The sequence below is a fragment of the Oenanthe melanoleuca genome, chromosome 4A (assembly GCF_029582105.1).
Source record: "Oenanthe melanoleuca isolate GR-GAL-2019-014 chromosome 4A, OMel1.0, whole genome shotgun sequence".
Taxonomy (NCBI): Eukaryota; Metazoa; Chordata; class Aves; order Passeriformes; family Muscicapidae; genus Oenanthe; species Oenanthe melanoleuca.
The window spans coordinates 1,178,771-1,192,517 of NC_079338.1; the positions used below are offsets into that span (position 1 = coordinate 1,178,771).

The following is a 13,747-nucleotide window of genomic DNA, read 5'->3' on the forward strand; positions in this document are numbered from 1 at the left end:
AACTAAAGAACTTCAGTAGTAGAAAACAACAAAGAGCAAGCTGCACAGTTGGAAAGGGAGGCCCATGCACCAGGCCAATGACCAAAAGCAGCTGTTGGGGCAGGGCAGGGCTGCTCATGAACCTGGAGGAGGGCCCAACAAGAAAGGCAATTAAATATTAAAACGATTGCAGAAAGGACCAAGAGGAGCAGAAAACTTTGTGGGGCTGGATGTTTACTCCCCACTATCAGTTTCCCCAGCTCTAAGCCCCGCTGACCGCTCTCCACCGCTCGTTTCGCAGGCGCAGGCGGAGCCCTGGAGGGCGCTGGTGCAGCGCTGCCGCTCGGAGCCGCTGTCGCAGAGCGCCCCCATGGGGCTGGACCAGCTGGGGGGGCGCATGCAGCACCTGCTGCGCCGCCGCGGTGAGTGCGCTGCCCGCCGGGACACACAGTTACTGATTGAAGGGTCTTTATTTAGCTGGAATTTCTTTAATTGGAATTTTATTTATTTTTATTTTATTGAAAATTTTTAAATTTAATTCAAATTTTATTTATTTATATTTATTTTATTGAAATTTTTAATTTAATTGAAATTTTATTTATTTTTATTTTTATTTTATTGAAAAATTTTTATTCAATTGAAATTTTATTTATTTATTTTTATTTTAATTGAAATTTCTTTAATTTAAATTTTCTTTATTTATTTTTATTTTATTGAAATTTTTTATTTTAATTGAAATTTTATTTATTTTTATTTTTATTTTTATTTTTATTTTTATTTTTATTTTTATTTTTATTTTATTGAAATTTTTTATTTAATTGATATTTTAGTTATTTATTTTTATTTTATTGAAATTTCTTTCTTTAATTGGAATTTCTTGCTTTAAATGAAATTTTGTTTATTTTATTTGTTTAATTGCAATTTTATTTATTTATTTTATTGAAATTTTTTATTTATTTTATTTAAATTTTGTTTATTTTACTTATTAATTGAAATTTTTTATTCAATTTAAATTTTATTTATTTTATTGAAATTTCTTTCTTTAATTGGAATTTCTTTATTTAATTGAAATTTTATTTATTTATTTTTATTTTATTGAAATTTCTTTCTTTAATTGAAATTTTTCATTTAGTATAAATTTTATTTATTTTATTTACTTAATTGAAAGTTTTTATTTAATTGAAATTTTTTTATTTAATTAAATTTTTAATTTAATTAAAATTTTATTTATGTATTTTTATTTTACTGAAATTTTTTATTTAATTGAATTTTTTATTTAATTGAAATTTTATTTATTTTATTTATTTAATTTAATTTTTTATTTAATTTAAATTCTGTTTATTTTATTTTATTTAAATTTTTAATTTAATTTAATTTTTATTTCTTTATTTATTTAATTTATGGGTTGTGGGTAATAAGTGTGAAGTTTACAGCGGTTAGCATTAGTTGTAGGCTTGTTTGAAGCATCTTTAGTTTTTTTGTTGTGTTTTGTTTTAATAGATGACAATTAATTAATAAATTTATTATTTATAATAAAATACTATCTATAATTTTATAATATTTATAATTTTATATATAATTGTAATATATTTATAACATTTATAATATATAGGTTATATATTTATATATTTATATATTTATATAGTTATCTATTATAATAATTATTTGTAATATTTATAATTTTATCATTTTATTAATTATTTATAGCCAATTATAACTAATAATATTACTATATATTGCTATTTTTTAATTATAAAAAGTTAGGATGTTACAGTTTAAATCAGAAGTTGCTTTTTAGTTTTTTCGTAGTGCAAAATGTTGAGATTTTTTGTTTTACTTGTAATATTGGTTTTTTTTTTGTTTGCTCCTGAAAAATTTTTGGCTTGGTAAAAACATCTTTCATTTGAGGTGGATTTATCCTTTATTCTGAGTTATAAAAGTTTTTTCTAACTCATTTTACCCTTTGATTTCTTAGTTATCCATTAAGACCAGCTCAGCAATTCTTTCTTCTATATCAAAACCTACTATCATTTCTATTCCTTCCTCAAATCTTTTTGCTATACATACATGTTGGGGAGGGAATAGAAAAATCTGAATTTGAATGAAATGAATGAAATGAAATAAAATGAAAAAACAAAAATTTTTGTTTGGCTGGTACCAAATGCCCCAAATCCCAAAGAACCAACAGACATCCTGTCCCAAGGCTGGCAGGAAAGGTCTGAAGATAAGAGTTACAGATAAGAAAACCATAAAACATGGTCATTTAGTGATTCCTATAGGTAGCATGCAAATATTAAAAAATTAGTATATTGTGTTAGATTGATTATTGGAAATTAGAATATTCATTATAGAAGAATAGTTATTGTATTGTAAATGGGAAATTGTGCTTTTACTTCTCTTTTTTACCCCCTTGCTCTTATGTCTCATTTTTTACTTTCTTACTCTTCATGCTCTACACTCTCTCTTACACTTTTATTATAAACTACAAACCTTCAGGTTTTGTATACAGAAATACAAACAGAAAATTAAAAAAAAAAAAAAAAAAAAAAAAAAAAAAGCCCAGAAAACAGAAAATAGTGAGCTCCTGAGTCTGTGCAACGATTGAACCCCCACAGACCCACATCCAGCAAACCTTCCTGTCAGATCCTCATCCTTCCCACCTTTCCCAGCCCTGGTGCTTGGTGTCACAAAATCAGGGATGTGCTTTGCATCCCTGCTCAGCCAGGGGAGGGAGCTCCCAGAGCTGAGCAGTTCTTGCTGCCTGACAGGATTTTCTTGTCCACACTGTGTTTGTGAATTCAGGCTGTTTTCTCTTTTTAATTCTCTGAGCACAGTCCTCAGGATTTGGTTATAGTAGGAGGAGTGGGGTGGGCACGTGAGGTGTAAAAGCTGCTGTGTGAGTTTATATTTGGTGGTTTTCTCTTGAATTCCTGTCCTCTGAGAATGCTCTGTGGTGAGTACTCACCCTTTGGAGGGGGTGAGTGATGAGGGATGCCGAGATCACAGCTCAAGCCTGATGTTTGTTTGGAAACACAAGAAGTGAGGGGTTTTTCCCTCACTTTTCATGATGGAGGAGGGAATCTCATGTGCCAAAAACTGGGGTGACCTCTCTGCATTTGTCCTGCTCACAGTGACACCAGAGAGAGCACCCTGGACTGTGATTGCTGGCAGGTAAATTGGCTGTGAACAATAGATGACATCACTTTTTGAACCTCCTAATTAAAAAGATTGATAATGAGAGAAAGGAAATGATTTCCTGAAGGGCCCCTGCTGGCATGAAGGATGCTGTGATTTAGTGATGGGTGAGCATGGAAGCTCTGCCAGATTGTGCTGGGAGCACTCAGGGATCCAAGGGGCTGATGGATGGGCTCAGAAAAACTGGGGAGGACAAGGCCAATTAGCTGCCTGTGCTGTTAATTGATGGCTCTGCTGCTGGGGTGCAGTGTTCCCAGCACAGGGGGGTCACATTCCCTGTTTGCACATCCCTGCTCCATCTCAGAGCCACCAGCAGCCTCCTGCTGTAATCAGCCCCGTGCTGCAGCCTGCCTCTCCAAGAGTCTCCAAAGTGAAACGTGGGCTGCTAAAAATAGCAGCAGGCTGCCTGCATCAGCACTGAGGAAATAGGTCTCAGTGCAATCTCTCTCCCAGCAACGCTGGAAGGAAATCAGGATGGCTGCTCAGGCAGCCTGCAGCAGCATCCCAGCCCTGCTGTGCTCTGGGCTGGGCAGGGCACAGCCCCCACCTGTTTGCTTTGGGGGTCTCCACTCTCCCAAAACCTGCAACCATTTATTCTGGTCTCAAACCCCTCAGGACTGACACAGCCTGAAATCTCTGCCTGGTTAGGAGATGGAAATTGAGCTTTGTGCATTTTTTAGGGAAGAATTGCAGAATGTGGATGTTTTCTGTAGATCCTGGCTCCATCACTGGGATGAGGAAACACCTGTGGGGATGCATGTAGCACATATATGTGCACTGCCTGCATCACAGGTACCTGTGTGGGGGCACCAGTGGTGCTCAGCTCTGCTTCCTTCCCTCCAGGCCAGGGGATGTGAAGAGCCTGATGGAGGAAGGGATTAAAATCTAGGCTTGCCAAATGTGGGAGGGAAAAAATCTGGTCTCATACAGAACGGCAGCTTCACCCCAAAAAGAGAGGGATAGGATGTGGAGCTGGAAATTTTGGTTGACTGGAAAAGTAGAGCTCATTTGCCTCTTTTTCACGAGCTGCTTTGTGCCTGGGTAGTGCCATCTGCAAGGGCAGGCTGGGCTCTGGTGTGAGTGGTACCACTCAAAGCTAGAACAGAACTGCATCTGGGAGGGCTTGGCCTGAAGCACTGGGGGTTCAGCCCAGTTTCCTTAAAAAACCATCTTTTATGGACATAGCCATTTCAGTTTGGTGTGTAAATTGGAGGAGCTGTTTCTTTTCCAAGGCCTGGGTCCTGTGCCCACGGTGGGTGTGCAGCTGGGATTGCTGCAGGTGCTGCTGCTGGAGCAGCTGTCACCAGGGAGCTGTCCCTGCACACTGGGACAGCTCCACGAGGGTCTCCTGCTCCTGGCAGAGCATCCAGCTCTGCCTTTTTGTAGTATCCAAGCTGCACTATTTCCCTTGTATCCCAAGAGCACTGAATAAAGCACCTAAATATACTCCCTGCTCTCTTTTTCTAAAGGAGAGCTTGAATGAGTCTCTTGCAAACAATTTTGTTTCTTTCATTTAAAAGAACAGCCTCCGCCCCCAGCCTGAGCTAAAGCACAGCATTTATCTTTTGTCATTCCTTTTTTTTTTGTTTCTTTTTTTTTTTTTGTTCCCGTGGATTTTCTCCTGGCAGCTGAGAACGAGCAGGCTTCAAAGACCCTGAAGGTGCGCGGGAACTGCAGGAACGGCCGTCGGTGGAACCTCTTCAAGCCCGGAGCTGAGAAGCTGCAGATCAGTCGGGTAAGGAGCTGTTTGCTGCTTTTCAGCCCTGGGATTTGCCTGCTTTGGGCTTTGTGATGATAACAACAAGCTTGGCTAACAGCTTCCTCCATCCTTAGCTCCTTCAGCCACACATGTTTTTTTTTTGTTTTTTTTTTTGGGTTTGTTATTGTTTTGGAGCAATGAAAGCTTCGGTGTGTTGCTTTTTCCCCAAATCACTCCCATCAATGTGTAGCAGAGGATTTTGGATTGTCACTGGGCCTCCTTGCCTGTGGCTGAGTGCTGGTTGCAGGTGGAGGGAACTGTGACGTTTCACATCTCCCTCAGATCTGCTCCCTGGTTTGGATGGGTTTATTTTTTCTCCTTCCTTTTTTAGCCCTGTGTCCTTTGGGTTTGGTGCTGCTCCATCTCAGTGACAAATCCATGTCACTGCTTCTTTCCCAAAGTGTTTTGCAAATATAGGCACAATCCACTTGGTTCTTTTTTTGTGAATGATGCTTCTGGTGAGGGAAGTAAAAGCTGTTGTGGGCCTGGGCATGTTTGTACTTTTCTCTGGGAAAAATTCAGAAAAGATGGCAAAAATGGTATCATTTGTATGATGTGTTTCCTTGCTTGGACAAGGGGTTGGTTTTTTTGCTGTGCCCTGTGTTTGAAGTGTGGTTATTTCATGTTCTTATTTGGGATTTGCAGTGCTCATGAGTCTGGTTTCACCGGTACCCAACAGGATTGTCCCAAACCCAGTGGATTTCCCAACTTGCAGAGTTTTCTACTGAGCATTGCAGAAGAGGTTTAGCCCTTGTTGTTCCTCTAGGGCACAGGAACAAAGGATGATCTGGGAGCCAGGATTTCCCTGCTGGACTGGAGAGGGGGACTGACCTTCTGTTGTGTCCCTGTGGCTCTTTCCCTCCCCTCTGCTGTCCTTCCTTACCAGACCTTTATTGTATTCATTTCCCTTTGATATTTGATGAACTGCCTTCCTGAAATGTGATTTCCAGGGGGCCCTGGCCTCTGTGTGTGTTTTTCCATCACAGGAGCAGTGATGGCAGTGAGTGACACTGACTTCTCCTTGTGTGGGTGTTGGTTTGCAGGAACACGTGCAGGAATGGACTGCTGGAGTTTTGCCTTGTGATTTTCTGGAATTCCACCTTGCATCACTTGTGTTTTCTTTGCTGAGGTACAAAGGCAGAGCAGAGATAACCAAGGAGTTCAGCTCTTCTTTTTCTCCTCCTTCCCTTTGGGTCCTTCCTTGCTGCTGGGACATGAACTTCTTTCAGCTCAGGAAAGCTGTTCTGGTCTTAGACACGCTGAACATCTAAAGCTTTGAACAAAGTTTTCCTGGAAGATAAAATGATCCAGATCCAATAAAGCTGTTTGTCCTTGAGGCCAGTATAAAGGCAGAGAGTGAAATCTCCTGTTGTGCATTCCTGCCTTGGAATGTCTCAGGTGTGTTATCCATGTTCAGGATCTGGTACTGACCAGTGCATGGATGTAATTAATCACTTTATTACACCTCAGTTAATCACTTTATTAATCCTTTAAGAGGAACCTTTGCACCTGTCTGGGTTTAGGGCAAGTTTGTTTTAAACCTCTAAAAGAGTTCTTTTAGAAAGCAAACTCAAGCAGCTCTCCCCCAACTGGTTTGGGAAAAGATTTATTGGAGAAAAATGGAAAAAAACCTGTTTATTTAATAGGCAAAGCATTTACTAGCACAAAGAAAAGAATTGAACAATATTAAACAATAAAACATTTTGCTGCTTGGAAGAGATGACAAACTTTCCTAGCTGTCCTGGAGCCCTCCTGGAAGCCCAGGTGCTATTTTGACACAAAATTGCTCCTGAATTACCTGTGCCCTGAGCATCCTGATAAAGCCAGGCCTGTTTCAGATTGCAGACAGATCCCAGATTGCATCAGACACCCTTAGAGAAGCTGTGGAAAGCTGAAAGCTCAGCAAACCCAACACCCAGCTGAAGTTTGGGAAAGGTTGGCTAAAACCTGCTTCTCCTGTGGAAATAGCTGGGAAGGATGTGGAGCTGGAAGGGAAATGACCCCAGAAATCTGTGGGTGCTCTTTGGCTCAGACACAAAAATCTGTGTCCCACTGAGGCAGAGGATTGATTTTGGGGAGCTCTGTTCATAAAGCAGCTTGGTTTTAAATGGTGGAAACAAGCAGCTCTGAAACCTTTGCTGGGGTTTATAAATCAGAGGTGCTGTGCAAGTGCTGCAGGGGCAGGACACATAAATGTGGCTCACAAAAATGCTGGAAAAGTCATCTGTCACCTCTGCCCCCAGCTCAGTGAATTTCTGCAGGGCTGCAAATCACTTCTTGGCCAGAGAGAAGTTTGTGCTCTGGCAAGATGTGTAAATTTAGGGTGAGATTTGTGGGCCTGGGTGTCTCTGTCAGGTGCTCTCATTGACAGCTGACACAGTGAGGTGGCAGAGAGTGCAGAAAGAAGGGATTTATCCTTCTGAGCAAGAGTGTCTGAAGTCTGGGCACAAGCTGGAGCAGTTTTTTATGGAGTAGATAAGGTTATTGTTCCCACTTTGTAGGTGGGAATAAGAAACTGAAGCACTGCAGGGTGGTACATGTAGAGCCATACAATATTTTGTTTTATTTCTCTCCTGATTGATGAAGCAGATAAAAATAATAAAAGCTTCCAGTCTTTAATTTTTTTTTCCCCAGAGTACACTTTTCAGCCTGGAGAAAAGTCTGTGTTGTAGCAGTTTATGTGCAGAGCATTTTGGTTTAGCACTCAGGTCACTTAGAGCCTTTGCTTTTATAGGAGCAGTTTGGCACCATCAAGACCAACTTGGAGGAGACTCAAGGTGCCCTGAGCTGAAGGGCTGCCCTGACAGGACCCTCAGCATCTCCCTTGCCTCTGATCTCCCCTCAGGCAGGTCCTGGCAGCTGGGATGTGGCTGCTGCTTGGGGCAGGGGCAGCAGTGAGTTGCCTTGTGCAGCCCCAGGGCAGTGCTGGGAGGTGTTTGATGGCCTGGATGGCACAAGCACAGGGTGACAGTCCCATCCTGACCCAAATCACTGGCCTCTGCTGCCCCTTGTGAAGGAACTTTTTGCTTTTTAGCTGCCCAGTCAAAATCATCTGAGCTTTGTGCAGACAGATGCTCTGGGGATGTGCTGCAGGAGGAATCACAGAATCACTAGGTTGGAAAAAACCTTTGAGATCTTTGAGTCCAGCCCATGCCCTAACACCACCTCAGCTAAACACTGAGTGCCACATCCAATCTTTTTCTGAAAGAAGGGAGATTCAGCCCTTCCTAAAACCAGCAGCCTCCTCTCAGTGGGTGGATGTGTGTTAATTCTCTCTGTCTTACCTGGGAAATTTAATTTCCAGCCTTTAAAAGATGACTTCAGCCATTCCTGTTCTCTGCTCCCTCCCTCCCTTCCTGCCCTGCTTGTGTACAAGGGACTAAAGCCCAAATTGAAATGCTGGAGGAAGCCACTGTTAATTAGCAAGACTGGAAACTTTGCATGAGAGGATCTTCTTTGACATCCCCTATACTAATAATAGGCAGGCCTGCTGTGCAGAGGTGTTGAATATTCACAAAACCCACCCCCTCCAGCCTGTCCTTTCTCCTCTGGAAGTCAGGAGCTCTTTCCAGAGGCTGGTGGGGGGTTGCCAGAGCAATGATGATGGTGCTGGATGTGCCAGGCTGCAGCTCCCCAGAGCTAAATCCCCCCTGGCTGTGTTGATGAGGAATAGGAAATTCAGGCAACGTGCAGCCTGCAGGAGAACAGAGTGAAGGGGAAGTTGATTTGGGTGGGAATGCTGCTTGATATTCAGGGCCAGCTCTCCTGCCTGCTATTTTTATCCTCTCACATAGTGCTGAGTGGGCAGTTTGGGCAGAGAGGGGATTTTTTTTCTCTTTGCCAAGTGTCCTGCCCCGTGTTCCTGTGCAAGGGGGGTGTGCTGGGGCTGCAGCATCCTGGGATGTGATCACAGTCAGATTTTGGAGCCCCCTGTGTCCTGGGAACAGGCTGGGAGAAAAGCACAGTCCTGAGGCTTTCCTGGTGCTAATTAGTTTAAATATCAGTGTGCTGCTACAAGAGGTTTATGTGCATGTATGGAGGGCTGCCAGGAAAACAAATCCTCATTGAATCTCTCCTCCCTCATCTTAAACATTGAGCACTTCTGCTGGCAGGACATGTCTGAGCTGGATATTTTGGGGAGGGCTGCTTTATTTCTTGATAAACCTATTATGTTGCTCTACTTAGCAGTGCTCTGAAGTCTTTATGGAGGTTTTGGGGTTTTTTTTAATATTTAGTCATTTATAAATAGTTTTTACAAGTTCTGAAAAATTCTGTCTGTGAGCTGTTGTTCAAATAAATCAAAATTGGCTTGTTCTTTCCAGGGGGAAATATTGCAGAATTTTGCAGTGCTGTGATCCAGCCCCATCTGTCTGTGTGAGGAGTGCCCAGGCAGGGTCCCTGCACCCCTGCAGCACCTGAGCTGTGTCAGATCTGCTGGGTTTGGGAGCTGAGTGTGAGCTCCAGCTCAGCCCTCCCCAGGGACTGGCACCAGCAGCAGAACAAAGCACACGTTAGGAAGCCTGGAACTAGAAATCAGTGGTGTTTCCAGACTTCCCATGCTCTGGGTAATTAGAAAAACATTCAGAAGCTCTGTGGTTTTGTACAGAGCAGGGCTGGGGGGACATAAGCCAGGTGTTTTTGGAGACAAACAGGGCTTCAGCAACTCTGACTCCTGCAGGAAGGAGAGGTTTGAAATGAGAAATGGTCACCTTTGAGTTGTGGGTTTATGTGCTGGGGAGCACAAGAGAGATTTTGAAGTTCCAGACTTCTCAGCTCTTCAGCAGCTCTGTGTAAGTCTATATGAAGAAGAATCTCAGCTTCCAGTTGGTGATGGTTTTTATAGTGCCATTGAACCTCAGGGTGTCTCTGTGCAGCTGCAGGTGGTAGCTGCTGCATCCTACATGGCATGAAATGTCTGCAGTGGTGACTGTACATAATCACTTCTATACTTCAAGTGGAGCTCTCAGCCTAACTTTAAATAGCACTTTGGAATGGCTCCTTTTTCCTATTGCTCACTAGTTCCACCTTGATTGCTCTGCTTCAACTCATTACTCAGCTCTGTCACTGGGTTTCACTCTGGGATATGGTTTATACAAAAGAAGCTTTAATGTAAACTCAATTTGTGTTGCATTGCTAAAACCTTAATGACATTTTGCTTGGCAGTGTAGACTCTGTGGTTTGCCCTTCCCCAGTGCACTGTGTTCCCAATAAACTAAAGGCCGTGGTAGGTGTAGCATGAAAAATCCCTGAGTAAATATTGGAACAAATTCTTTTGTAGTGCTTCCTAAGCCCTGTGCTCGTGATTCAAGGCCACTGCAGTGTCACCAGTGTTGGACTGAAAAGGAGCTAAATTTGGGAAGGACAGGCAAAAACCCAGGTCAGAGCCCCAAAATGTCTTCTGTGGCTGCTGAGGTGTGATTCTGAGATGCAGCAGGTTTGAGATGCAGCTGCTGGGGCCACTGGGTGGATGGACACACCCAGAAAAACACCAGGGGTGATGGGCAGAGGGTGTGTGTGGCTCCCTGGACTCTGAGGTGAGCTCTGAGTGCTTCACTGACATTCCCCTGGGATCCTGGAGAGGCAGGAGCAGCATCCTGGCAGGAGCTCTGGGATCCCCCAGAGTCCAGAGCACTGCTTTGTTCTGTTGATGAGCTGAAGGAACATCTGGGAGCATCCACCCCAAATGGGATGATCCTCCTGCAGTTTGGGGTGTGTGTTCATAAACCCCAAATTCAGAGCACCTGCCCACACTGCTGAGGTGCTGGCACCTGAAAATTTGGGCTCACAGGGAAACTGCAGCTGCTCTGACTTCTGCTCTGCCCTTGGCATTCAGGAAGCTGAAGTGGATTTGGTAACAAGCTGTCCCTGGTACCAAAGGGAGGAATAAAGGGTCTAATTTTATCCCTGGTTTTGTCCTGCAGAATTAGGGAGGTTTTCACACATGGGTTGAACTGGGATATTGACCCAACACTGTGCTTGTACTTGGAGTATGAAATGAGCAGGAGAAGAGGCTGCAGAGGGGACTTGGGTGTTTTATCAGAGCAGTCACATGGCCTGCAATGAGAGCAGGGAGCTTCATCTCTTAATGGACTGCACAGAATGTAGAGAATAATTCCCCTAATAAATCTCCTTCAGTCTCTAATATCTAGGCAAATATATTATCCTGTCATCCAAAAACCTTGAGAGATCAGTCTTTTCTGAACAAGAACAGACATTTCATGGTGGCTGTGCTGAGATAGGATCAGGGATTGCAGTGCTGTGCCACTGGAAAAGAGATGGAGTAACAGCTGGCTGCAGTGCTCTGTTCAGAGTGAAATCCCTTTTGCCACCAGGACCAGGGATGAATCCCTGTGGGATGACTCCCTTGCACTCCTCCTGTGTAAGGATTTCACTAAAAGCAGGAATGACTCCATCCCTTTGTATGATGGGTGATCCTCAGCTCTGGCTCTTGCCACATTTCCAAATTTTGAGGTGGGTTTAGCCTTGCCTGGAGAAACAACCATGTCAGGAAGGGATTTGTCTGTCTTCTGAGGGCCCTTGGTGTGTGTGAGGTGCTGAGACGTGGCAGTGATGTGTCAGACCAGTGTCAGCAGAGTGCAAGCAGGGCCAGGCCTGCCTTGCTGCAGTCAGGAGAAATCCTCCAGCAAGCAGGAAAATGAGGAGACCAAGGGGAATGGAAGAGTTTGGAGCTCTCTGTGTGGCTGTGATGCTGTGGGGTGCCCTGGCCATGCTGTGTGTGATTCCCTGCTGGAATACAGCACAGCACATGCTGTTCTTCCAGTGCAGGTGAGAAAGATGTTTCTGGACTCTGCTCCCATCCCTGGCAGGTGGAAATTCCTTCCTGGAGCTGCTCCCCACCACAGCCTGTGTCCCTGCTCCTCACTGTGCCAGGCTTTGAGCTGCTCATGGTCTTGTGTGACCTCCCCTGGTTAATCCTGAACTTGGGACTCCACACATTCATCACTCTGTGGCTTCCCTGGAGCCAGTGAATGTGGGAAGAGGGAAGTGAAGTGAAGCCTCACCCACCCAGCCCATGCTGGATGTTGGGGTGGCTGAGGGTGGAGGGAGATGTCCCAGGTGGAACTGAGCAATAATCCTGCCCAAATGTGGAGTTCCTGCTTGGGCAGCACCATCCTGGGAGTGAAGGAAGAGCCTGGAACTTTTAAAACATCAAGGGCTGAACCAAAAATGGCCAGTTCCCCTGGCTGTGCAGACCAGGACAGTGCTCATCCCACCTTTACCTTTTGCAGTGACAAAGTTCCTGTAGAAATGGATTTTATCCCTCTTGCCAGCAGTTGGGAGCTGGACAAGAAGAATCTTTCTGTAGGCAGGATTTATTTCCATCCATTCTTGATTTGAGCCATCTCTTCCTTTTCTAAGATACCTCACATTTTATTTTTAATACTGGACAAATACCAAATATTCCTCAAGAGAGATGTGTGATTGCAGCTCAGCTCTGACAGTTGAGAATAGTCCAACCAGAAATGCTGCTATTTTGAGCTGTGCTTTTGTTTTTAGCCATCAGTCAGAAGTTTGCATTTCCTGCAGATGATATTTTGGGTTGATGTGAGTTGTTAAGGCCCCACTGTGGAAAATGGTTTTCTTCCTGTGTGACTTTGGGCTTGTCTTTTCTGGTTTGATACCCTCATCCAAACCAGAAGCAGAATTAAATCCCCACATCCCAGCTGGTCATCACTAAATAATTTGTTTTACATCTTGCTGAAGCATTTTATAAGTGATGCTGCAGGAAGGCTTGTTTCCTGTTTTGGTGATTTTTTTTTTTTCTTTTCCTTTATTTTGAACTTAAGATAAAGGCAAAGTGAACTTTGCAGGCACTTCTTGGGGAATCAGACATTTTCCAGCTATTATTTTGCAAACTATTAGAGCAGCAGATCATGAGGTGGGAACCCAGTTATGCAAACAAAGCCACGTCACTCTTGGCCAAAAATAGCTTCAGTACATGTGCAGTAAGGTGGAAATGAGGCCTTTGGTGTACACAGAGCAAACAGGGAGGGAGGCAAGAGGGGAAGCTGCAGCTTTTTGTTAAAGCCTCTCATATTTACAGCAAAGTGTGTTTTGCAGAGATGAGTTTTTCTGCTAATTTCAGTGGGATAGGAGTTATTCCCTTCCTTGCAGATGAAGGGAACTGAGGGTTTGAGAGGTGACACTCTGGTCCTAGAGGTGTTGGTAATTTTAACATCCAGGTGCCACACAGAGCATGAAGAAACACTGGAGAAAAGTTTAAAAATGTTCCTTTTCTTCCTCTGCTCAGCCTATCTCCAGCACAGGCAAAACCTGGTCCTTGCTGGGCTCCCCTGGGACTCTGAGGGAGCTCTCAGGGCTGCCTGGCCTGAAGTCTTCATCTCCTTTCAGCCTCACCCAGCACTGCAGTGCCCTAAATAATTGTGAGCTCAGCCCAGTGGCTGTTTGCTGTGTACTCAGGGACTTGCTGGGTGTTTGCAGCAGGGTTGGGGTCTGGCTTCCTTTAAAGTGCTGCAAGTTACTCTCCACCAGGCTTAAAATAATCTTGTTTGTTCCTTCTGTGCCACCAGCAGCCCCAGGTCCCTCTGCAGTGATGTGGTTAATTGCAGTTTGTTATCGAGCTGTTAGGAGATTGTTTTGGGCCAAGAGAGGAGATAAAGCAGGAGCTCAGCTATGGAAAATGCAGCTGTAGGTGTGCAGATGGAGCTTCCATTGGATTAAAGCCTCTTTTTTATGAAGACTTGCAATTTCTTATCTCCCAATACTTCTCTGGGATGAGGCAGAAGGGGGCTGTAAAGTGGAGCAGAGGCTTGATGCCTTCTGTAATGGGCA

At 43.6% G+C, this 13,747-nt stretch overlaps 1 protein-coding gene across 3 annotated transcripts in view; it reads left to right on the forward strand.

Annotated features, from left to right (window-relative positions):
- Window positions 1-13,747, forward strand: part of ARHGEF9 (Cdc42 guanine nucleotide exchange factor 9) — a 189,742-nt gene that overhangs the window by 32,985 nt on the left and 143,010 nt on the right. For all 3 annotated transcript variants that reach the window (XR_008840491.1, XM_056491259.1, XM_056491260.1), the window contains exons 3-4: window positions 281-401; window positions 4,803-4,909. Coding sequence is in view for 2 of the 3 variants with exons in the window: in XM_056491259.1 (XP_056347234.1) it covers window positions 281-401; window positions 4,803-4,909 (228 nt within the window). In the remaining variant the exon portion in view is untranslated. The remainder of the gene's footprint in view (window positions 1-280; window positions 402-4,802; window positions 4,910-13,747) is intronic.